This window comes from Cryptomeria japonica, chromosome 8 (assembly GCF_030272615.1).
Source record: "Cryptomeria japonica chromosome 8, Sugi_1.0, whole genome shotgun sequence".
Taxonomy (NCBI): domain Eukaryota; kingdom Viridiplantae; phylum Streptophyta; class Pinopsida; order Cupressales; family Cupressaceae; genus Cryptomeria; species Cryptomeria japonica.
The window spans coordinates 299,812,117-299,839,135 of NC_081412.1; the positions used below are offsets into that span (position 1 = coordinate 299,812,117).

Genomic DNA, 27,019 nt, shown 5'->3' on the forward strand with positions numbered 1-27,019 from the left:
TTTCATCCAATCTAAGATACTTGAAACAAATTCTAATCTAAATTTTGGATGCAATGAGAACCACAAATACATACAAAATCTAAACAAAACCACCACGCTTCAATGATTTATATTCAAATCTGCAGCATATAGACGACAATTCTCAAAAATCTCTCCCTTACAAATGAGAGGCAATGGGGTTTATATAGAGTCTCAAATAGAATGAAGGGCCAAGATTCATTTAGAATTAATGGCCAAGATCATGCCAACACTGCCCTAAATTTGCCCTAATTGGGGTTTACATCAAAAAGGGAATCACCAAAAGGAAACTTAATGGGATGACGCCTAGTCATCAGGCAAGGAATCCTCTAGAAGATTCCAACCTGCATCCCTCTCTCTAGCAGCATATTCCAAGAATCTGACCAAGACTGAGTTGAGCTTCTCCATGGTAACGCTGTGTAAAGCCTCTTGTTGTGCATCAATCACATCCAATGCATCTGAGAAAGAATCAAGTGCATTTTCCCAATCTGGCATAAGCTTTTGCAAACTGTAGATGTGGACCACAAGAACCAAATCATCTATCTGACTCTTCTTCAAAGATTCTAACTGATTGAAGTAAATGAACTTCATCTTTTCTCTCAATTCTTCTAAGGGTAAAGTGTTGGAAGCATGGACATCCATCCCCAACAACTCATCAGTAGATGTAAGGATCTTAGATTGAATCTGTTGGATTGATCCTTCCATCTTTGCACAGTAATTAGAAACAATTTTTTCTTTTTAGAATTTTGATTGAAATTCATGTGTCCCTCAAGATTCTGGGTACTTTTGTTGTTTCAAGTTCTTTGGGTTTCCTAACAACCCTGCGGCAGTTGCTTCTTTGATCTCCATCACACTTGCACAAAAAGAAAGTATTGAGCCTGCTTATCTGGTTGACCTTGCATTGAATATTCTTATTTTCAAGCTGAAAACAAATTAACTTAGCAATAGGGTTTTCTGCGTTGATAGCTAAGCAAGAGTCTAGCATTCATATGTGGATAGGTGGCCCTTGTATTTTCAACTTGGAGCACTTCTTAAAGAGATTTTAGAGCATGGGGAATGAGGGTCCATAATTGAGGTTGTATGTCTTTTATTTCAACCCATCTAGGAACTAACCTGACCAAAACCTCACATGGATTCAGTTTCAGATTCCAAGGAGTCACCCTAAACACTGATTTTCTCACATTCAAGAAACCTTTTTCTGGTACCCTCCTTTGCATCTCAGCATTTTTGAAGAAAACAAACAAGCCTTTTTGCAACATTTTACAAAAAGATACATACAATCCCATTTTTTTCCTCATACACTTATGACCCAATCATCGAAAACTATCTTAGAAGGCAATGCTTATTTATTTAGACAAACAAAAAACACAGCAATTTTTTTGATCTCTTCCTCTTCCTTCTTAGCTATCTCTTCCATGGCAGCATTAGGCTTAATAACAAGTATCTTAGGGCATAGAGATTCCTTACCTTGGTCATCTCTTCCATAGATAGTGGGTTGTTCCTTGAAGAGACCATTGATTATGTCTCGATGACTTTATCTTGCTTCACCACTTTACGTTCAAATCGTATCTTATGCACCAAGGGAATTGATATTTTATAACTTGCTGCTGCAACTTCACCTCGAATGTCAAACAGTCTGGGAGGGAAGACAGTACTGATTCTGCAGCCATCGTAGTCAATCCTTTTGCACAAATTAATGTGCACAAAGCTTGGTGAAGTGGAATTAGTACCTGCCACTTCTAAACTAATTTTTAAAAGTTAAAACTTAAACGATTAAAGTTTATGATCTACAACTGATAATTTGACAGAGGACAATTAAATTAAAAAAAAAAACAATCATGAAAACTAAGCAAAGACACCATAATCAGATTGCAAACAACACCAAGATCACAGAGGAGAGCTAAGGATAAGAAGCATAGAGTGATGAAGAACACTAATTGGATTCGACTGTAGAAAAAAGCAAAGCTTCAAGAGTGAAAATGAAGGATGACTGTTCATCTTCCTACTGAGCTCTAGAGCACCACCCTTGTTTGCTGCTATATCTGATAAATCAAATACAAGAAATAATTATATACATGACAATGCATACTAGACACGGCAGTCAAATATATCTCTATTTGCACATGCAATTATTACAGAGAAGAGATGGTCGGTCAAGGATTACAATTGACCCGACTATTCCCTACTACCTTCCTTGGTGGTACACAACATATTTAAAGGATCTGACAGTTGCTGAGAGGAACACAACTGTAATGTCCCCTACTAGGTTTAGGCCTATTTTAACCATAACTAATCTATCTCAACATACTTATGACCTAAACTAAATCAATTAGGAGACAATAACATTTTAACATGAATCAAATCAGTGATATTCCATAGTTCAATCAATTAATTTATTAATAAGTAACTTGCCCATCTACCATACATCCATAATTCTTAGTTCAAGTGTCAAACTTTGTTTCTACTTCAGTTGCAAGGAAGAAGAGGATGTGAATGCTACCAAAGCGCTTAGATACCAAATACGATAGGTTCACTCAAAGTTTACAGATCCAAGCCCTTACCCTATCTTGGGACCCTGTCCCTCAAGGTTCTTGGGACGCTGATCCCCACCCTCTCTTGGGAATCATCGTATTGTCTGGATTTAGACTGCCCCTCTTTGGAAACATCTCAATTCCCAACTTCTTAAACAATGACAATAGTCACAAGAATTATATATAAACATATTATTCTCACTGTTTATTACCTTATGAGCTCTTTCTGATTTACAATACAATATTTTTATTTATCTGATATTCACTTTAAGAATTCTTCTGATTTATATTCTAATATATATTTGTTTGATTAAAATATTATATATATATTTTAATTCATTTATAGATATTATTATTATATATAACTGCAGAGCAGTTTTCAAAAGATATTATATTAATTATAATTATTATATTATTATCTTTATTTATATTATTATATCCTGCCTACGAACATTACCGGTTTCATATATTAAGCATACATATTAATTGTATCCCTATGCATACCACCCAAAACAAGGATGTGACTGCCCGTAACTTAATAATTATTCTGAAAGAATTCTTTCCATGTTCTTTTCTTATTTTTCCCGTTTCCTATCTCTACTGGAATGGTTTCAATCCCACTGTAGGGAGTACAACCTTCCTCTCTTTTTATATCTGTTTTTTTCTTCTTATCGTTCCATCCTGCTGCGTACCCCTTTTACTCTACTCCCCTCTCCCTTTTGTATGCCTTATTCGATGCCAAAAGGGAGAGTCACCAACCATGTGAAAGGAGGTGATCGTGGGGTCCTCAAAGGATCGGGCCCCACTAAACATTTCATATCAAATTTAAATATAATAAATAATAATTAATGGATAATATTACTCATTAATAAATATAATTAATATTAATTATTTATTAATAAATATAATCAATATTAATTAATTGATAATAACACTTATTAATAAATATAATTAAATAATTAGTTTTTTTATTGTTAAATTTATTTCATATTCAAATAAATATTAAGTTATTTATTAAATAATAATTTAATAGTAATTTAATTGCTATTCTTATATTACAGGACGGCCTGGTTGGTTCATTCATATCAATGAACTCATAATTAAATAATTAAGATATAAATTATTATTTCACAATATGGGGGGATATCACAACAACCATCAATCAACAGACACATAACTACCCGAGATTGACAACCCACTTAATACAATTAATTAATTCATTGTTGGATAACCAAAATTATCAAAACATACCAATAGGCATTTTATGCCGACTACAACCCTCTTTTCTCTACTCCTCTCAACTCAAAAAAGTCTATTATATAGTGGTATTTCTACAAACTTAAGGCACCAAGAAATACTAAAAACATACAGCACCAAGAAATACTAAAAACATACAAAAGAAATATTAAAATCTATTTCAGATAGCCAAAGCTAACAATTACCAAGTCCACTCCCTTCTACTCATCAAAGAAGAATCAATATAGCACCTGAGAGTAAGCAATATAAGAAATATTGTTGAAGTTGTGCACCACACGCTTATATAGATCAGAATCTCAACATATTAAGAATGTATGCTCTTATGATGCCAGTCCCTTAGAAATAGGGAAGACTACCAAGGATTCTTTAGATGACAATTTATAGGAAGAATTTGAATCCTCATCTTATATCAACTTACACTGTTGTTTGTAACTAGGAAAGAGGGTTCGGATTGCCTTAAGGCAACATCCGAACCGCTATCGGACTGGGGCCTTCCCTTAAAGGTAACGTGTAGGACCGGTCCTAAAAGGATAACGTGCCCCTAAAACAAGACCAGCCCTATATTTACCACACCACACTAAATTAACTTGGCGCCAAAATGCATATATTCAATCAAGGCCGACTTGGGGTTATATGGGTTAAATGCTCATATAAATAAAGATCAATTGCCAAACACAAATCACTCATTCATTCTCATGCAACCAGCAAAATTCTTCTGCAACTAAGTGTGCGAAATTTAGAAGAGAATTGGGCGAATTTATTCAAGAAGATCAAAGGCATTTGGTGTTCCTAATTTCGGTTATAGAGCAGACTTGATGCAAACTTGGTGTAATTAGAAGGGCAGATCTGATATGATAAAAAGGAGTAGATCTGAAGAGTCCAGCTAAGTATTGTATTGGTATAATTAAGATTGAATACATAATCTGACCCGTGGGTCTTTATTGCTGGGTTTTTCCTCCTTGGAGGTTTTCCCGGGGTATTTGTGTTGGTCTCTTGTGCACTTGCTTTCATTCTTTCATTTACTTGTTTATAGTTTACTTAATGTTAGCAAACAATTAAATATTGAAAATCTGATTACTTATCTGGGTCACAAAACTTAACATGGTATCAGAGCTAAGGTGTTATTAACTTCAGATTTTAGTAAATCATTTGTTGCATCTAGTTGCTGTTTGTTTTCAGATTAAAATGTTAGGTTTGATGGCTGAAGATAGACTTGATGGAGCCCTTGATTTTGCTGCTTGGAAAGTCCGTATTTTATTGATCCTTGAAGAGAAAGAATTGCTTAAATTCGTAGAAGAAGAAAGGCTGTCCCCTCCTGAAGATGCTGAAGAACTGAAGCTGTTCAAGAAAGACTCCCTCAAGGCTAGGAAGATCATAATTGAATCTGTCAAGAATCATCTTGTCATTGTCATATCAAAATTTGCTTCTGCCAGGGAAATGATCAAACACTTGGAAGGGATGTATGAAGTCAACAACCTCAGCAGGGCTCTTGCTCTAAGTCAGTAGCTACTTCACATCAAAATGAAAGAAGAAGACTCAATCATGGCCTACTTCATGAAGATCAATGAACTAAAGGACAAGCTAAGTACTCTTGATTGCCAAATTTCAGATAAAGATCTTGTCATGATTGCATTAAATGGTCTACCTGATGAATGGGAACCATTCATTCGTAGCATTGGTGGAAGAGCTGATCGTCCCAACTTTGAGCGTCTTCAATCTAATTGCATTGAAGAGGAATCTCGAATTGAGGTAAGAGGAAAACTCAAGAACTCTCACAAAGATGATAATCATGTTCTCATAGCTAAGTCTAGGAAAGGTGGGCATTGGAAGAAAGAAAAGAGAAGCAAATATTTTAGATCCTCCTCATATGATCCAAGGAAGAAGTTAAGAAATTCCTCTCACATTCGTTGTTTCAGATGTGATAAGTATGGTCACTATGCCAGAGATTGTCAGAATGATCCCAAGGAAAGGGAAGTCAATTTAAATTAAGTTGCTGAACAAAATGAGAACTATCTTCTTATCTCTGCTCTATCAAGCAACGTTCCTACGGACAGTGATACTTGGATAATTGACAGTGGTGCCTCCAGACACATCTCAGGTTTTCGTGAGCATCTTTCAGATCTGATAGAAAAGGATACCAACCTTCATGTGGTAATCGGTGATGATGCTCGATACTCGGTAAAAGGTTCTGGTACTACCTCTTTAAAACTAGATTCTAGTATTTCCTTACAACTTTGTGATATCCTTTTTGTACCTGGTATTAAAAGAAATCTTATTTCCATTTCTGCTTTAGAAGATAAGGGTTTGCAAATAGCATTTTTTGAAGGGAAAGTACTTGCTTGGTCTAAGAAATCTAATTTCAAAACTGCTCGTGTTATTGGAAATAGATGTGATAGTTTATATAAGCTTGCAGCTAATCCAATTCAAGCTCTCATCCATGAGGCCCTTGAATCATGCGAGTTGTGGCATAAAAGATTTGGACATCTACACTTTCAAGCTCTTCCCACTCTCAGTAAAATGGTTAAAGGTATGCCCAAACTTAGTTTATCTCATGATGATGTTTGTAAAGGTTGTGCAATGGGTAAGAATGTGAAGAACCCTTTTCATAAAAGTGATAGTAGGGCTAAAGAAAAGTTAGAACTTATTCATTCAGATTTATGTGGTCCCATGTCTGTAGCATCTCCTAGCGGCTTCCTTTATTATGTTATCTTCATAGATGATTTCTCTAGAAAAACATGGATTTACTTTCTTAAATCTAAAGAGTCTGAAGAAGTCCTAAACAGATTTAAAGAATTCAAAGCCTTGGTTGAAAACACTACTGGAAATCGAATTAAATGTTTAAGGTCTGACAATGGAGGTGAGTACACCTCAGGTAGTTTTTATGATTTTTGTATTAAGGCAGGAATTAAGAGGGAGTTCTGTGTTCCCCACAATCCTCAGCAAAATGGAGTTGTTGAAAGAAAGAACAAGACCATTGTTGAAGCTGCAAGAGCCATGATTCATGATCAAGACCTGCAACCTTTCCTATGGGCGGAGGCATCCAAAACAACAATTTACATTCAGAATAGATGTCCTCATCGTGCTCTATAGAATGTAACCCCTGAAGAAGCCTTTACAGGAATCAAACTTGACATCAGCCACCTAAGGATATTTGGGAGCCCTGTGTATGTTCATGTGCCTAAAGAAAAACGAACCAAGTTGGATCCCTCTGGAAAGAAAAGCATCTTAGTGGGATATAGTGAATCTTCCAAAGCCTTCAGGATCTACATTTTAGGTCAAAGGTATGTTGAGGTAAGTAGAGATGTAACTTTTGAAGAAGATATTGCTTTCAAAAGATCTAAAGGTTCATTATCTGATAATGATGATATGGTGATTGAAAATCAAGATTCAAATGTTGATGCTAACCTTGAGATACAGAAGGAGTCCTATGACCTCCCGGATCAGGAAGTTCAGGATGATCCAGCAGAACCCATGGACTCTACAGATATACCTAAGGATATTGTGGTCAGCAAGAAGAGGCCACTTTGGGTTAGAAACACCATTCAAGATGCTGAAGGATTTGTTGCTCCCAAAGGAACCTTTAGAGATAGCAAGAGACCCCAAAATCACGTCTACTACATTTCTATAATGTGTAATATCATTGAGTTTGAACCTCACGATGTCGAAGAAGCTATGTCTCATCATGCTTGGAAATTAGCCATGGATGAAGAGTATGGGTCTATCATCAAGAATGATGTTTGGGACATTGTACCCAGATCCAAAGGTAAGTTTGTTGTTTCTTCTAAATGGTTGTTTAAAATTAAGCATAATGCTGATGGTAGTATTGAAAAATATAAAGCTAGATTTGTAGCTTGTGTTTTTTCTCAAAAGGAAGGAATAGATTATGAGGAAACATTTGCTCCTGCTGCTAGATATACTTCTATTAGATCTATAATAGCTATTGCTGCAGCCAAAGGTTGGGAGCTGCATCAAATGGACGTTGCCTTCCTCAATGGTGTCATTGAGGAAGAAGTCTATATTGAGCAACCAAAAGGTTATGTAATCCATAAAAGAGATTCTCATGTTTGCAGGTTGAAGAAAGCCTTATATGGGCTCAAACAGGCTCCTCGTGCTTGGTATGAAAGAATTGATAAGTACTTACTAAGCTTAGGATTTTGTAAGAATGATGTTGATGCTAACATTTACTTGAAGATATATAATGATGATATGCTTATTCTGGTTTTGTATGTGGATGATTTATTTCTTACTGGTGAAAATAAATTAATCATAAGATGTAAGAAAGAATTAGCCTCAGAATTTGAAATGAAGGATTTAGGCCTAATGCATTACTTCCTAGGGTTAGAAGTATGGCAAAAACCCAATGAAATTTTTCTAAGTCAAGGAAAGTACACTATTGATATTCTGAAAAGATTTAGAATGATGGACTGTAAACCCATGTCTACTCCTATGGAATCTAACTTTAAGAAGTTAAGTGTTTCTGCAGCTAACTCTGATTTTGTAGATCCATCTGAGCACAGGCAGTTGATTGGATCCTTGATGTATCTAGTCAATACTAGACCAGATATATGTTATGCTGTGAATGCCCTTAGTCAGTTCATGAGCTTGCCTAAACTTGTTCACCTGGTTGCTGCCAAACACATTTTAAGATACCTGTGTGGCACTATTGGTTATGGGCTGAAGTATTCATTTAATACCTCAATCTTCTTGGAAGGCTATTCAGATTCAGATTGGGCAGGAAGTGTCAAGGACAGAAAAAGTACTTTGGGTATCTGCTTCAATTTGGGCTCTGCAGTAATCTCTTGGGCACGTAGAAAGCAATCTTCGGTAGCATTGAGCACTACAGAAGCTGAGTACATTGTAGCATTTGTTGCATCTAGAGAAGCAGTGTGGCTTCGCAAACTTCTTGTTGGATTATTTGGTCAATCTAGTGGTCCTACTACTATTCATTGTGATAATCAAAGTTGTATAAAGATGTCGGTAAATCCCGTGTTCCATGACCGGTCCAAACATGTGGAAACGCATTATCACTTCATTCGAGATATGGTGCAAAGAGGCACCATTAAGCTGAAGTATGTTAGCACAGATGAACAAGTTGTAGATATTCTTACCAAACCCTTATCCAGAGTGAAGTTCGAGTACTTCAGAGACAGACTTGGTATTGTGGAAAATGAAACCTTGGTTGAGAGGGAGTTTCAATCTCAGTGACTCTATCTACAGCGTTTTGATCATTCTTCGCTTGTGTGCAAGAATGAAAGGATCCACTCTATGCTTGTGTGCTAGATGGAAAATTGTAATTATGTAAAGACCCACTTGTGTATTTCTCTTTCTATGCTCGTGTGCTAGGTGGAAGATGTAATTCTATGCTTGTGTTATGTATTCTCTTCTTCCCTAGTTAAGAGGGAGTGTTGTTTGTAACTAGGAAAGAGGGTTCGGATTGCCTTAAGGCAACATCCGAACCCCTATCGGACTGGGGCCTTCCCTTAAAGGTAACGTGTAGGACCGGTCCTAAAAGGATAGCGTGCCCCTAAAACAAGACCAGCCCTATATTTACCACGCCACACTAAATTAACTTGGCGCCAAAATGCATATATTCAATCAAGGACGACTTTGGGTTATATGGGTTAAATGCTCATATAAATAAAAGATCAATTGCCAAACACAAATCACTCATTCATTCTCATGCAACCAGCAAAATTCTTCTGCAACTAAGTGTGCGAAATTTAGAAGAGAATTGGGCGAATTTATTCAAGGAGATCAAAGGCATTTGGTGTTCCTAATTTCGGTTATAGAGCAGACTTGATGCAGACTTGTTGTAATTAGAAGGGCAGATCTGATATGATAAAAAGGAGCAGATCTGAAGAGTCCAGCTAAGTATTGTATTGGTATAATTAAGATTGAATACATAATCTGACCCATGGGTCTTTAGTGCTGGGTTTTTCCTCCTTGGAGGTTTTCCTAGGGTATTTGTGTTGGTCTCTTGTGCACTTGCTTTCATTCTTTCATTTACTTGTTTATAGTTTACTTAATGTTAGCAAACAATTAAATATTGAAAATCTGATTACTGATCTGGGTCACAAAACTTAACATACACTGTATATCAACTTGTACTTTTGGTGGTTGTGGGTTAGTGGGTGCATGATCATCATTGAAGTGTGAGCCTCAACATGGATTTTTTTAATAATTATAACGTTTTTTTAATTTTTAAAGAAGGCAGCACATTTGAGTATGAACATGGACTTAAAATGTGTAGAAATGTGTCCAAAATACTTAACTTGGCAGTTCCACCACTGCACAACTGTAAGAACACAGGGTCTGGCACCTTGAGTCTATTAAATACCTCTCCACACATATCAGATATAAGTTGAAGATGAATCTGTTCTAGAATTGTAATTTTTGTACCTTTCCTAGTAGTTTTATTATTTGCACTAACTGTACTATCTGAAATTCATGTTGTTGTATGTCCCATCATGGGTAGTGGTACCTTGTAGGGTTCACCTTTGGGAAATAGATTTTGTACTCTCGTTAGTTCATAGTGTGTAGTCTGATTTTGGAGCTTCTTTTTGGACCAGTAGAAGACCTAACTCCTGTAGCTCTAGATGGAAATACATGCAAATGACATCCTCATTTCAAGATCAAGAGCAGCTAAAGAAAATTCCACGTCAGGCATTATATCATTGACATTCCAATCGTTTATTAATTATTTTCCCTTTTGAGTTATTATCTTTCTGGCAAACTCAAAAGGAAGATTAGGATAAATTGGGATAAAGAAATAGTGGATAATATTCACTTTGTTTGGATGTGGATCTTGATTTTTAATGGAGCTGGAGTTACAGAAATGCCTGGACCACAATTTGATGCATGGTAGAGAGAAAATCATAAAAGGATTTGTCCACTAAGAAAGTGGAGAAACTTCAACCTGCTGCTGCTGCCTATTCTCTAAATATCACTTCCTATGCCTTAGAATTTAATGACAATGGCTCTTTGCACAGCCATTCTAGGGGGAGCTTGTTAGTTGAACAGACTTCATGGGAAGTGGAGGAATGCAAGTGATCAAGGTACCATGATTTACTCAGACATAAGCTGAATTGGTTTGTGAACCCTCAATACTCGTCTTCAACAACAAAGGAAATCAATACGCTGACAAAGTCCTTCCTTTTGGCTGATTGGTAATAACCACTTGGGAATTAAGAGACACTCCATTATCAGTTTTATAATAGAAAATTAGTGGGCAACTTTTGGAGTTAATCCAAACTATAAAGATCTATTAGAGGCCATAAAGGTGATTAATATTGCCCAATTTGTTGTTTTTGTGTATGATTACCTTGTGTATTGTTTTTGGTCATCACAATCCTTGTGATTGGCCGATGTGTTAAACTATAAACAAGTATTCACGATCTTTTTTTAATATATTGCAATTCTTTTACAAATATTCAGCTCATATGAGCACGAACATGAGACCAATACAAACTTTTGTGAGTATCAACATTGAGCCCAATACAGCTCCTTCCAAGAAAACACACTAGAAACCTACAATGGAAGACCAAGAGTTGCAACCTTGAAATCCACCTTTAGAACCAGTAGGAGCTAATAATAGTAGACCAAGAATCATAACTTAGAATTCCACATTAGATGTCCTTTCGGGAATTTGACCTTGGGTCTCCACAATGAGAACCCAACATTTTAACCAATCAAATTCTAAACCCTCGGACAGTATTGAGGACCTTTAGTTAGAATATCACTAATATATAAAGGGGTGTGATAAATTTTGATGGGCAGAGTAAATTGTTTGTATGAAGATTGGTATTAACCATATATATCCTAAAGTTTTTTTTATTTGGTTTCAAAATGATGCTGGATGAACTTGATCTGCCATGTGTATCTGCTTGCACAATCGGCTATGCTTTCTTTAAAAAAATGCTTTTACTTTTTTCAAATCACATGTGAGTGCAAAAGGCTATATTATTAGTAATGCTGCGTTTAAGTCCTTGTTAACAGACAGATCTCTTTTCTTTATTGATATAAGACAATTGACCTAGAGCCCTTATACCTCTTAGAAGAATGAATGCAAGGCATGGATAGAAAAGTAGGTACAAGAAGTCATTTTTCAACTTTTTTTCAGCGGCCTCTAGCATTTATATAGTGTATTAGCATTAGCTTTATGTTAAGATCTTTTTTTTTGAGTTGAAAATAAGAACTATGAATGCTTTTGGGCTTAGTTGAGTTGCATTTGGAACTGAATTGTAAATTTTATTTTCTTGTAGACTGGGGACACTTAGTGGATGTAGTTGGCTATTGTTTCTTGAACTCGGGAACTAATTATAGCCCCCGTGAAAAATTTCTTCAGTGGCTTCAAGATGGTCCAAAACCTGTATATGTTGGCTTCGGGAGCATGGTAGGTTTTGATTTATCATATAAATCAATATTTGTGTGTGACTATGCTTAAAACTTATCTTTTATATTCGTTTTGTATACTAACTGGACCTAGTATGCAAGGAGGCTATCTTTTCATTGTCAAGCATCATATTATATATTCTTTGTTTCTTGTATGCCACAAGGCTGGTTATTTTCATCCTGAATGAACTAACAGTAGTTCCAATTTCAGAAGTTTTCTAAGCTGTTGTAGAGGATTTGAGACCTCAAAGAATTCAATGAAAGCTTACATGAATGCATGCTAGGTACTTCTATTTAGAACCCATGAATAGTGCTTGATCTGCGATAAGACTGTTACTGTGCATCTTTCACAGGTCATGTCAACATAGTTTCTACTTCTAACACTTGCATGTAACACAAATAGATCCATCAAAAGTAATAGTGGTAATTTTTTTCCTGAGAAATGGAGACATACCTTGCACAGTACTGCATGGAATAAACACAACATTAGATCCACCATAATGCTTAATATTATTTCAGAATTTTAGGTCTAGCATGAGTAAACTAGGTATTTCTTTACAAAGGAAGGCTATTTTTTTATAGGCCTTTTTCTATGAGGCATGCTATTTAATCCTGGGCCCTCCTCCACAAGGAAGGATATGTGAACCATAGGCCCTTATCTAGGGAGGCAATTTTACCTGTAGGCTCTTCTTCACAAATGGAGGCTATTGGAGCTTTTAGTCTTCTATCCAAAAATGGAGGCTTGCTGACTTTCTTGCCTTTCTCAACAATAAAGGCTATTGACATGTATTTCTCAGTGACGGGACTATTTGAATTGTAGACCCTTCTCCACAAAAAGGGCTATCTGACTGTAAATATCATAGAGGGAAAATAATACTGCATTTTAAAAAAAATTTCATCACAAAAAGTCAACAACATAACACCTAACATGATTATTTTATTTGCAGATTTGAAGCCGTAAGTGCAGTCAAATTCAATCAAAAACAATTGTCTGATATCAAAAGCACTTGTAATCAGTAAATGACACACAATCATTTTAGGTTATTGGTGACACAGTGATGTCAATTGACAGTTAAAACAGCAGCAGGTTATAAATTCTCAAAAATAGTCCTTTAGTAACCCAGGAACTCACTTATTCCAACTAACACCTTAAAAAACACCCGACGGCCTTACCATAGGCAAAATTATTACAAACCCTTGCTTTGATTGTTGAATGCGTTCGACTTGGTTCATTGGGCCTTAGATTGGGATCAGGCTTTATCCGTAGTAGGGCCTCCAGCATCCCAAGAGTGGGTTTCACTCCCATTGGTCAAGCTGCTTGACTTTGTGCTGTCATCTTTCTTGCAGTTTTAAAAGTTAAAGTGAAATTAAATGCATATGGACTCACCTATTAGGTTACTGATATAATTATGCTGTATTCCTGATGTGAACATTAGGGATTTCAAAATTTAGGGAACAAATGCCGCAGAACACTCATCTGCTGCAGTCAGTGTAGGTCATAGGGAAGAAAACCTTGACTATATATGATGAAATGATTTGGATATGACCAACATATGTTTATGGCGTTAGATGCAAGTGGAGCTCCAAGACAATCATGATGAGAGGCTTGTACATGAGAAAGGTACTACAGAAGGTTGTAATGATGGTTTTGTGTTCGTTGATATTTTCAGACCAGTAATTTAAGGTAGGCCATTTGATTACCCTTTGGAGTATAGTTCAAGGACAAAGAGTTGTCCTCCATTCAGGAATTATAGTTTGCCTAATGAGACAGTAGCAGTTCTCTCTTTTTGTGTTGATTCTGATTCAGTCTCATCTCTTGACATTGGTAGTTGTCAATATGGGCCCAATAGTATATTTTGGAAGAGATTGCTTGACACATTTGTAGCTTCTTGTTGTGTCAGATTGATGTAGTGAAAGCATGGTAAAGAGTTCCCAAAATTAATTTGGGATCCTAGTATTTATAAATGGGTTTAGTTTTAAAGAGTCGATAGACGGAGCTCACATTTGCTTGAGAGCAAGCAATTTCGGGAAGGGCACACTGTAATGTCCCCTTTTTTCAAATTGAGTCAAGTAGTGGGACTTGCAACCTATCTTCATTTTAAGGTATGATTTGTGGGAAAAAAATTAATAATAATTTATTGAGCGTTCAATAGCATCTAAGTTGAAGTTAGAAAAAAAAGACAAATTTATTATTATTACTTCGGGCGAAAATACAAATAAAAACCATATTGTGAAAATATTGAATATTCAAATACAAAAATATTAAAAAGAAAGAGGGACAAATATTGAAAATAAAATAAAAATTACTTTTTGGGGTTGTTGGAAAAAGAAGAAAAAAGGGAAAATATTGGAGAAAATAACTTATTCTATCATTGCCAAAATTTTAAGAACCCTCATGGAGAGCTTTGCTTCAACATTTTTTGTTAGGAGGAAAGCCCTCTCAAATCTTTGGGAATTGGAAGATGGAAATCCTTCAATTTCGTGAGTTGGCTTCATTCAAAAGTCAAAAGAGCTCTAGAGCTTTTAAATGCTCTATAAAACCTTGGGGTAGATTTTGCAATAAGAATAAGGTCATCTGCATTGAAAAGCAATTTCACCACGTAACCTACTAATTGGATACCTTCTTCGATGATATTGTTTAACCACTCTTCAAGTTTATCAATACATAAACCAAACAACGAGGGGGATAGAGGACGGAAATGGCCATGTAGGCCTTAGGATGCACCAAGATATCAATACCCTACTTACATTATAAATACATTGCAATAGATGTTTGGTGCATCCTAAGGGCTTGTTGTGATGTTTTCACACATCGCCCCATTGCAAATGAACCCCCCCCCCCTCCCTCTTTTTTTTCTTTTTAGGTTAGGGTTTTGGCCTCTTAGCATTTTGTCTCTGAATTCTCTTGTCTCTGCAACGGACCAAGTGTGAAATATCGTTTGAATTCAGAAGATGTGTTCCGGAAAAGCTAAGTTGAAGATCATGGCATATGGAACATTGCATGACTCTGTGCATAGTCTGCCCATGCCATGGGGAAAAGTTGCATGCCAATGTGCAAAGTCGGCCCTAGGTGGTGTAGAATCTTATGTGACTTTGTGCCAAGTCTGCCCTCCCTATGTCAAATCATACGCGTTACTTTGTGCCAAGTCCGCCCTCTCTAGGTTGGCAGTTATATGCAAGCACATGCAAAGTCCGCCCTAAGGAGGTGTTAAAAAATGATTTAAGTGTTGGAAGAAGGGCAAGAATTTTGGTTAAGTATGCCAACATCAAGTTCGCTCTCCAAGATGAAAAATGTTTCTTGGTCACTAGCAATGTCCGCCATCTTGGTGTGAAAGTTTCCAAATCATCATGAAGTCAAGTAATGGAAGTGTTGAAGAGAGAAGTTAGAAACCAAGGCATGAAAAATTTCCTCAAGACCATGCAAAGCCCGCTCAAGATTGGGTGAGAAAAATGGTTTAAGTGTAGTACTTTGTGAAAAAAATTCAGATTTTTGACTAAGTATAGAAGATTTTCCTCAATACCACATGAAGTCCGCTCTCCAAGATGGAAAAATTCCAAAGCAAGATCAAGTCTGCCCATGGAGGAAAGTATGGCCGAGTGTCGGTAGGTTGCAAGAAAGTGGTAAATCAAGGTGAAGTTCTCATGAAAATTTTCCTATCCAAATATCAAATCAGCCTTTTAAACAGAAAACTTCCTTGGTCATGTGACAAGTCCGCCCTTGGCATTGGAGAAGATTCCCAACTTATGTGTGAAGTCCGCCCTCTAGGTGATGAGAAGTTCCTTGCATGCACACAAGTCCACCCTACCTCATGTAAAAAATTCCCTAAGCTACCATTAAGTCTGCTCTTGGTTGGCAAGAATAAAGTTGGAAATTAAAGCAAGGGAAAACAAAAAGCTTAAAACAAAAAAAATTGGCCCACGGGTTGAGCCAAGGTGAAAGTCAAAGATGAAATCATAAAATTTGCCTAAGTGTTGCATCAAAGCAAAAAGAAATAAAACACAAGGGTTCGCTCAAGCATGAAGGAAAGGTGATGTGGATTAACACACAAAAGCTGAGAATTCACTTAACTCATGGCAAAGTTTTGGGCAAGATGAAAAATTGATTAAAACAAAAAGCTGAGCACAAGGAGAAATTCGCTCTACTCAGGGGGAGGAAAAGTTTGAACTTGGCAAAGAATTGAAGAAAAAAAATAAAAATAAAGCAGGGAGAACATGCCTAAGATGAAAAGGGAGTTAAAGAAAGAGTTGCTTAAGAGAAGGAAAGGGGGAATTGTCAATAAGTAATAAAACTCATTAAAACATAAAAACAAAAAAAGAGCAAGTTCGAATTTCCTATAAGTATAAGCTTTGGGAAATTCATTATTCACAATTTTCTTTTCATCCTTAGGAGTTTAAACTTCCCTAAGCATCTTTTCAGAGTTGCAAGGTGAATTTGAGAAGAAGTTGCAGGTTCAAGACAATTTTAAGGGGGAATTCGGACAATCAGAAGCAGTCCTTTGAAGAATTTCTTCAATTCTTGCAGATCTAAAGGCATTTTCAAGGCATACTCCTAGGATTCTGGACTTCAAAATTCCCTCTTATATTCCAAAAATCTGATTCTCAGACCTGCACACAGAATGCTATCAGAAAACCATGTTGCTTTTTGGTATCTTGGAGGCAGAAATTCCTGAAAATCAGATTTGGTTTCACAAATTCCAGAATTTTCCTAGTCTGATTTTAGCTTATAGAATCTTTTCCAAGCCTGATTTTTATTCCTAAAGTGCGAATCAGACTTAATTTCACAATTTCAAGAACTTTTAATGTCTGATTTTGGTTTTCAGAATGTTTCAAGGTCTGATTTTCATTCCTAAGGTTCATAATCAGACTTAATTCCGTAATTTACAAAGTTTTTCTAACTCCCGACTTTTCGTTTTTCAGACTTAGTCTGATTTTGGGTCTGATATTCAAGAATTTAATCAGAGATCTTTTGAAATTCGTTAAGTAGACATCCTAGTCATCAATCAACCAATCCAAGGGTTCCAAGTTAGACATGTCCCGGTGCAATGAGCCAGACTCAACAAATGGCTCCTATTTTCTCATTGGTTATCTATAGTGTTGTAATTTTCCCATTGGCCGGAAGGAGTTTTTTTGCAATTAACCCTAATTAGGGTTTTATCTATTAATCTTGGCCATTAATCTTAAATCAATCTAGGCTGTTGCTTTGTATTGGGGTGCCTATATAAACCCTTCCCCATTTCATTTATTTCATATGAGAGATTTCAGAGGAATTGTTGTAGTGATACTTCTTAAGTACTAAGGCATAATTCATTGTTCAATTGTTGGTGAATCTTGTCTACTTTTGCAAGTTAGCATGGTTTCTTTGCTCTCATTAGAGTAGGATTTATTTTCAAGTCATTAAATTGAATGAAGGATTTGATAGAAATTGTTCAATGTGGAATTTGGTGTTCATACTTTTGATAATCGGATGATTTTTCAGTTATTGTGCAAAGTTAGCTTGAACCAGTAGCAAAAATTTAACTTCTATTGCTTTATTCATTGTTCAAAATGCTGGTGAATGAAAGTAATGTGAAAATCTTTTGAAATTCCATAGAAGATTGCACTGTTCTTGCGTAGTTGTTGAATTTGGCGAAGCAAGGTTTTGATTCCGTATTTGCGATTTCCGTCTCCCAAGTTCATAGGATTAGCTTAGAATTAGAGTTATCTTCCTCAACCCTCATCTTTTGCCCTTTTTTTTTACAAATCTAAGTAGACGTAGGATAGAAAAGGAAATCATTGCAAAATTATTCCAAAAAAGATAGTTATGTGTGTCTGCAATCAATAGAATCCTTTGTTTGATTCATTCCTCAAACATTTGTGTAAGTCCCCCTTAAGATTACCAGCATTTCATAATGAACCAACTGAGACTATCCGCATGAATTTGGAAACTTGGAGTCGACTTTGTGATCACATTGTCCATCTGTTTAGCACAGAGAAGATTTTGATCAAGTGAGAATAGTATATCTTTGGGTATTTTATTTTGAGTTGAGCATGCATAAAAAACACACCAACAGGGCTGTATAGCCATTTTCATAGAGGAAACCCCTGTTTGAATCCAATGTCAAAACCGAAGCATTCAAACATACCCTCTTTAGTTCTGATATTAGTTCTAACCTTGCTCATAGAGCTTATGGACAGTCGCTCTAAACTCCTTTGGAACCCCAAATTCTTCCATTTTGTGCCAAAGCTTATCCCTAGGAATGGTGTCAAAAGCTTTTTTGAAGTCAATGAAGCAACAAAAAGCTTCTCCACCTTGGCTGTCACAAACTTTTTCAATGAAATGCCTTAGAGTGATGCAATGATCAATGGTAGAGTGTTTAGGTCTGAAGCCAGCCTGCTCTCTTGCCCCTTTTCCCTCTTTTTCCGGCCAACTGCTGATCCTATGCTATGGCATTCTCCCAAAAAGATTCCTAAGAAGAGGATTAACCATAATTATTGGAAGGATTATTGATGTCACTGCTTTTGTGAGAGGTATAACAACAGTCTTTGTCCACTCAACTAGAAAGAAGTATAACAACTCTAGGAGGCTTAAAGACTTTTCTCAAGATTTGGTAGAAGTTTCAACGGCAACACAAGACAGGAAAAGATTTTAAAAAAAACAAAAACAAAGATATCACAGGTCAAGCGAAATTTACAATTTTGTTTGCAGCTGGCAAAAGATGGACGTGGGGCCTACCAAAGTTTGGGTGCAGCCTTCCCATATTCAACACAACTTCTTGCTGAGTTATTTTGTTATTGTTGCAGAAGAGACACTGACTTTTTACAGGAGGGACAATGTAGACTGTTGCAATAAATAATTTTATATTTGTAAGCCAACTTGTTTTGGTTATCTTTGGCAGCATAAGGTAACGATTTAACTGCTTGTGATTTGTTTGTTAGTGGTTGTGTAACTGTAAACAGTAACCATAAATATTGACTTTGAAATAGTAAGTCTAATGACAGGCAAAAGGCAATGTTCTTTGGGTCCTCCTTGTACCGAGCAATTGAATCCTTGTACTGAACAATTGAATCAATACTACTACATATGTGTGCGTGTGCATTAGGGATATGACAGTTTATTCCATATTCATTGTATTACAGTTACTTCTGATATCATTTTATTTGCTATTAGTATTATGAATTATCTAATAGCGTAAAATTTGTAGCAAATAAGTGTGGGCTAGGTCCAAACCCAAACACTGCAATATGGCAGACCATAAATTTGGTGACATGTATTGTGTTTCTGGTGTATGTATGGAAAATGGGGTACACTGGAAGTGTGCAAACATATGTTCATGCCCACACTGCACTAAGATGGTCTACGTCCTAAGTCCCACACTGCAACAAGGGGGGGCCCACAGTCTCAGTGCATAGCATGAGTGAAGGCAATTGACTATCGACAAACTAGAAAGAATGATTATGGATCTTTTTCTGACACTATTATTACAATTAGTTACCAAAAAGTATGTTATGTTCAAATGTTTGCAGATATTCTTGTCTGAATCAATATGTGGTTATGTCAATCATTTATATTATGCTTGTAACATGTTAGTCTGATAAGATATATTTTTCAATTCTTTTTATTCTATATTTTTTATTAATGCAATTTCCTATCTCTTGAAAAAAGCTATTTTGCCATCTCATTTGTGTCAATGCAGAGCTCAAATCATACATTTACCTTTCAGAAATCATGAATTAAAATCCCCAACAACTATTGCTAGTTTGCTACTCCTCTTGGCTTTCTTTTGAGTGGACATTTATCTATTATCTGCTTGGCATTTTTGTTTTGGTCAGTACTTTTAACAAATAGAGCTCTTGCCATTTTGTCAAGCCTCTTGAAGATCCATTGAAGACTACCAGGATCATCCTTGAAGCATTAAAAGAGACAGGTCAACGAGGAATTATCGACAAAGGATGGGGCAACCTTGGAAATTGTAAGTCTTATTCTTGAATACCTATTCAATTTTTTGTATAATCTCTTTGGCTGTAGGTAACAGTTCTCTTATCTTTTTTTTTCCAGTTTTTAATCGACTTCTTTCCATTATACACATGGCATACTCTTTTAGTTGTGAGAGTGCAGATGTATATTTTGTACAGTGGAAATAAACATGAAGGATTGGCTTATGTAGAATTTAGATGAACATGTTAAGATTTCATTAATTTTACAATTAAGGGCATGCTAGAAGCTTAGTTAGACAAGGTAGATGTTATGTTGAAAATCGTTCATATTCTAATTTCACAAAAGCTTCACTTTCCCACATCAATGCATTCAATTGTGAGCCCTTTTATTTTATGATCTGCAAACTTTGGATGAATGCGCACCTTTGAATCTATAATACAATTTTATGTAGATATCTATGATATGCCTATTGAATTGTATTATTCTTTAGGGTCAGCATAGGGAGCACTGTTTGTGTCAGACCTTTTTCCAGGCATGCTTCTATATAAACTACACAAATTTGAAACTCAACTATGTACAGATTCTTTTCCCTATAGCTTGTATCTTTTTGAAAGTAAAGAAATGCATTTTTTTGTTCTACATTATTTTAACTAAGTATTTGGTTTGCAGTTGATGAAATTCCAAAGCATGTCTTCCTTCTTGAAGATTGTCCACATGATTGGCTGTTCCCTCAATGTGTTGCTGTGGTATGTAGCATTTTTATCATTTTAGAAGATTTCTATAGTAAGCTTCTATAAATGGAAACAGTTTCACCTTATTAAAGTATTAAACCTTTTTCCCTTGGATTTTATTTTGTTTTGCAATTCTCTTGATCATTTTTCAGTCGCTATTATATTTTAACTTATTTTCAAAAAACATTTGAGTTCAATTGGAATAATGATTAAGAAACTGGCTGATTCTGAATGAATTATTTTAAATTTTAATTAATTTTTTATGTTTCTCTGTGTGGGTTATCGATATAAGAAGGACCTTGAAAGGGTTCTCTATTTTCATGCAAGTATTCTGTTATCATACTCATTACCTTTCTTGATTCTTACATACTTTCTGCTTCTGAACAGGTTCACCATGGCGGAGCTGGTACAACAGCTGCAGGTTTGAGAGCAGGGGTAATTTACAAGTTACATGACCTCTCACTGGGTGTTGGTTCTCATCATCAATTTTTCTTTTCCCCATATTCTTGTCCCACTCTTTGTCCCTTTGGATTTGACTAGTTCTTCACTCTATTTAGCTCTGAACTGTAGTAAAATGCTTGGAATATATTTTCTATTTTAATCTCTATTTTATGCGAGTTACCATGAGATTTTAATTAGAGCAGTACATAGTAAAGTGTGTAGTAGATTCTAATAACCAGTTGAAAGAATCTTCCCTGGGAATTCTCTCAATACATGGTGTGCACCTGAGAACAAAATATTTTAAAGAACGCCAGGCAGAGTTCTTTTCTTTTTGTTTGTATAAAATAAAAATCATAACTCCTTGAGAGAAATATGTATTTCATTCTTTCAGAGATCATAAAATATTTCCAGGAATGTATGAAAATTTTAAGAAGTTTATTTTTTGGGCAAGTTTGTTAGCTTTTGTTTTGTGGAATCTAGTACTAGCAAAAACTTGTAGACAAAAAGAAGCCTTTTAAACTTGGTACAATAGAAGTAGTGCATATTCAGTCTGAAACAATAGTAGAATAAATAGAAAGAAAAGACAATATGTAGTATTTTTACCTATGAAAATCCTTTTAGCTAAAAAATTCCAGCATAGTAAAAAAATCATTATTGTAAAATCTCAGTTCTCCAATACAATAATAAATCTTTTTTACTTCAACCATGTGTGGACAAAAATAGGCACATCAAAAGCAGTTTTACACACAGCTTGAATCACGTAAAAGATAAACAGGAGTGCTTCAAAGTATGGGCAAAAATTAAAAAAAACCCAAAATAACACCCAACTTTTTCTTTCCAAAAAATGTAAACACATTTTTTAGAATCACTAGCAGGGTTGACCCCATGCCGACTTTTAAACATGGAAAATGTGCAACACTTACCCAACAAAGCTAAGGTGAAAATGGTAGCTCCTAGATTTCAGCAACTAGTTAAAGATTTTAGTTATTTCAAAGGGCACCATTCATTATGTGGGGCCACATGAGATGATTATGTCTAAGTGATCATGGTTAAGGAATCATAAGAAGATTAATTGACTGAATAAGGACCCATGAAAGACACCAAAAATCGGATTAAAAAGTCTCTGGATTAATTGATGGAAAATCATTTGACATGTCTTCATATGGAAGAACAAACACATGATAACAGTTGATAACAATAGCATGAAGGAGATAAAATTGAGCTAAAATTACAAAATAAAAGAAATTAACAAGGTGGGGAATACAAAATGAGTAAATCCTAAATATGTCAGAAGAAAATATGTGAGATCACTTTTTCTATCAATTGTGTGGTGCATTTGCAATTTATTTTTGTATAATTTTGATTTAATTGCATAATTGGATATTTGCCCACAGGCAACATGCAATGCAACTATTTTATCAATATGTTGTTTATATTTTTTGTTGCAGTTGAATGTTTCTTGTTTATAACATTTTTTGAGGGCACTTGTGGTTTTATAATTTTATTGCCAAGTAAAAATTTGTATGATTAATTTTTCTTGGGCATTCAAGGCCTTACATTTTCTACATGAATATTTTCTTGTCTGAGATCTTTAGTTTGGGTTCCTGTTTTGCAGTGCCCAACAACAATTGTACCATTTTTTGGTGACCAATACTTTTGGGGTGATAGGGTTCATGATAGAGGAGTTGGACCTGCACCTATTCCCATCAGCCAACTAACAATGGAGGCACTTTGTGAGGCCATAAGATTCATGCTTGATCCACAGGTATAAACTTATCTTTTTCTTATCCTTCAGACTTGGGGAGCTAAACAGTGAGGGAGAGAATCATTATTATGTTTGAGATTTTAAATAATACATTTAAGCTACATCATTTTGATGAACTTTATATGTTTTTAATTTTGTCTAAGAAAAAATGTGTTGTGCATTTAGCTATCTGATTTCCCTTTTTCAATGATGATACACATGATTTTCCAATAATGGAATTCGCTGCTCTCTTAGGTGTATCTATTAAATTTGTATTATATCTTTAAATTGCTAACCACTTAACATCACAAGAGAGATCAAACAAATATTTCATTGATAAATCATAAGTGTATGCTAATGAATCAGCAGCTAATTAACTCATTTAGAAACGAACATTATTCTCGATTCAATGATCTATTGGAAGAGGTGTGATACAAGAATGGTTTCAGAGCAATTCATGATCATGGATATACAAGTTTATAGTTGTAATTGAATTTAAATGAAAGCAAAACTGCATATTTAGAAGAGTACTTATCGTTTACCCTAAAAACACAAGAGGCATAACTACTCAAAATATAGGACCAGTGGGGGCACGTACACTTCTAAAGTGGTGAATTGTGACTACAAAACTGAAAGGATTGAGGAGGAAATTCTTCTCTAAAATATGTGAACATATCACATTTACTTGTATTGATATGAAAATAGGATTGGTTGCAAAGAGAGGTAAATCTTATTTATGACAAAAAGGCTAGCTTCCGAAACAGGCTATTTACTAAACAACATTGCCTAGATTCAATTAGCTTTCTATTAGCTTCCTACACAAGCCACTTACCCCTTCTAATGATGCACCTTATACTGCTACTTATCAGCACTTAATAAATAACATAATCTGACAAAACATGAGCTTTATATAATTATAGTTAATTTACATTAAATAAGAAAATATGTGGTGCTTATGGACACAACATGTCCTCTCCCTTGTGAAGCTTTGTCCTCAAAGCTCGAGGAACAAATAGAAACTCTCCCATGCTTTTTCTACTTTTGCTTCTTTGACAATAACCCGCTCTTATGAACTGAACAAATTTCTTCAATCTTAGCATGATATAGATGCTGAAAGGTCTAATATGGGTCTATGTTTGGGTCAACTAAGAGAACAATAACCAATTTTCAACATGTGATCATAATTGTTATCCACAATTCCACATACATGTGCAATGGCATGTGTGGTGAGCGTCAGAGTATTATATTAATTAACTGTTTCCAAGCTACAGTTTTGAAGGTAAAAATAACAATCAACATTTAGAGCTTATTTCTCTATACATATATTATAGAAAATCCTTAGTTCCACGAGGTTTCCTGATTGGGGGATGTGGGGACCAAGGGACCAAGTTTGGGGATGGCGGGGGTTGGCACAAATACATATAGTACTTGAAAAATTAGTTATAAAAATATGTGTAAGGAACAAGTATAAGAATTGTCAATGAAACTTTGGCATGCTATGTAAAGTTTAAACTAACATTAATTAAAAACATGACAATGATTGCATTGAAATTTGAACATTGATGGGCAAAGTTTTCATGCTTTAGGAGTAAACCAAAAATAAGAATTGCAAATTAAACTTTGGCATACTAAGTGAAGTTTAAAGTAATAAACATAAATGTTAGAGTATTCAGGTATTTACTTGATTAATTAAACAATATTTGTTTAATTATTTAAGTTCCTTTTATCTCTTTTACACTTAAGCTAACTTTAGGTGCATAATAATTAATTCTTTTATTAATTATTTATGTGCAAACCTAGGTTTTCCTTTTTAGGGTTTCTTGACCTATTAAAGGTTGAGTTCTTTCTTTGTTTTGTAAGGATTATCATATTACACATTTTTGTGAATATTGAGCTCTCATTTTTTTGAGCATATTTTCTATGTATTTGTTTTATCTGTTATTTGCTTCCTTGCTTCTCCTTGCAACAGGTTTTTCAACTTGTAGAGACCATTTGGGCTCCTGTGGTGTTGTATTTTCTCAACTCCAATATGGTATCAGAGCTTCAAATCTGCAACTATTTGTTCTTGTTTTGAGAATTTTTGCATTGGAAGCAGATCTGGGGTTTCAGGAAGTTTTTTTTATGTATTTAGGGATAGGCCTTTTTTTTCTGAGCACTTTGGGCCTAAACGGACCTCACCATTGTGCTCAAAAGGCCCAAAAACCCCTATAGTCATATAAAACTTGATCATTTTTGGCTCTTGAGCCTTTGGGAGTATTTCTTCTCCAGTACCAGGCTGTACGGCCCTGACATGCAATTCGAGAAAAAAAATTAAAAAAAAATAATTTTTTGCCTTTTTACGGCATGCAGGCCGATTTTTTGATTTTGTAAAAAAAAGAGAATCAAAAAAACAAAAATCAAAAAATAATTGAAAAAAAAGCACATCGAAAAAGTTTATTTAACAAAGGTTTTTGAGGGGGTTCCCCACGGTATGATGCAGGCCCCCGCCGTCGCTGTCAGGGTAGGCCCTGCCAGCTGCCAGCCTCCGGCCACCTTCGGCGACCTTTGGCCCTCGGCGGCCCTGTCAGCCTTGGCCCCGCCGCCCGCAGCTCCGCCTGCCGGAAACCGCCGCCGCGCCACCTGGTCGCCACCATTGCGCCACCCACGGGCCACCTCCGCCTGCCCCAGCCACCAAACTACCCCTCTCTCTTGTTTTGAAGGGGGGTTTGGTTTTTTCCTCATATCTTGGGCATACAAAATCGTTTTTTCGAAAACGAATAGGTGTCGGAAAGCTGGTTCCGAGCTGGACCTCGTGATGTTGGAATTTTTTTTCCAATTTTTCTGTTTGATTGTGTTTTTTTCCAGTCAAAGTGGGGTCTCTTTTTTGCACTCCAGGAGCCGTAGAATGAGCATTCGAACTCCGTTTTTCGAAAAATTTATATTTTTGGAAAGCGTGTGCTGTGTACTTTCCAGCCATATGGGTTTTATTTCCAGAATTTGCTCCAGGAATCTTTTCTTCAGTTTTTTGCTTTTTCAGCACTGTGGATATCTTGGTTGTTTCAGGTCCTGAGATCTCTTCTTTGAGTAGGATGTCTCTATTTTGGTTCTCCTTTTCCAGTATTCTTATCATTGTAGCTTCTTTTATGCAAACGCACTGAGATAAAGTGCCATCATGCATTGTTTACTTGGGATCATGCACATCTTGTGCCTTATTGTACATACACTAATAAAGTGCCATGGGGGGGTTGATGTTTGCCTTTTGTTTGCCATCTTCCTTTGTCAAGTGAGTGTTCCTTCCACGACATTCGCCTCATGTTGTGTGTCAAGTGAGTGTTCCTTCCACGACACTGTGTACTTTCTCTGCGCATTCGATGTTTCTGGTTCTTCGTCGTGCAGTTCTTGTTGGTCGTTCTTTTCAGTGTACCCGTCCCTCTCCCTCTTCAGCATTATGGGGAGGTTTGTCCTGTTGGTTCTAATGCTTCCGTGGTTCGATTGATCAGCTCTTCAGGCTTTGGTGTTTTCATGCCATCTGTATCTTCGATTTCAGTTGTTTGCCTTGTTTGCCATCTAATTTGAGTAGTGTCATTTGAGGGCACTCATACAGATTACAGTCTTCTCTACCTAGTCATGTTCTATTTCAGTGGAGGTTCTTCAGATCAACAGTTTTTCTTCGACAGTGTTTGCATCTATTTCATGCTTCAGTGGTGTTCTTTTCCATCTCTTTTTGGAGTAGAGTTTTTTCCCACGTGGTTTTCTCTATTTCTCCGGTTCATAGAGATTTGGTTGTATTTGGGTACCCGATCAGGCTTTGTTGCCGTGACCCATCTTTCTTGCTTTTAGTAGCTGTTCTAGGTTTTAACTTCTCCCTAAGTCTAGCTTAAGGGGGGTGTTAGAGTATTCGGGTATTTACTTGATTAATTAAACAATATTTGTTTAATTATTTAAGTTCCTTTTATCTCTTTTACACTTAAGCTAACTTTAGGTGCATAATAATTAATTCTTTATTAATTAT

General features: G+C 35.8%; 1 protein-coding gene across 6 annotated transcripts in view; it reads left to right on the forward strand.

Moving 5' to 3' along the window:
- The window catches only part of LOC131035868 (sterol 3-beta-glucosyltransferase UGT80B1), a 182,506-nt gene that overhangs the window by 146,438 nt on the left and 9,049 nt on the right, over positions 1-27,019 (forward strand). For 4 of the 6 annotated variants that reach the window (XM_057967618.2, XM_057967619.2, XM_057967617.2 and 1 more), the window contains 5 exons: positions 12,068-12,198; positions 20,044-20,146; positions 20,782-20,858; positions 21,231-21,278; positions 22,900-23,049. In XM_057967618.2, coding sequence (XP_057823601.1) covers positions 12,068-12,198; positions 20,044-20,146; positions 20,782-20,858; positions 21,231-21,278; positions 22,900-23,049 — 509 coding nt within the window. Of the gene's footprint in view, positions 1-12,067; positions 12,199-20,043; positions 20,147-20,781; positions 20,859-21,230; positions 21,290-22,899; positions 23,050-27,019 lie in introns of all 6 variants that reach the window. The other 2 variants (XM_057967621.2, XM_057967620.2) reach the window with 2 other exon arrangements.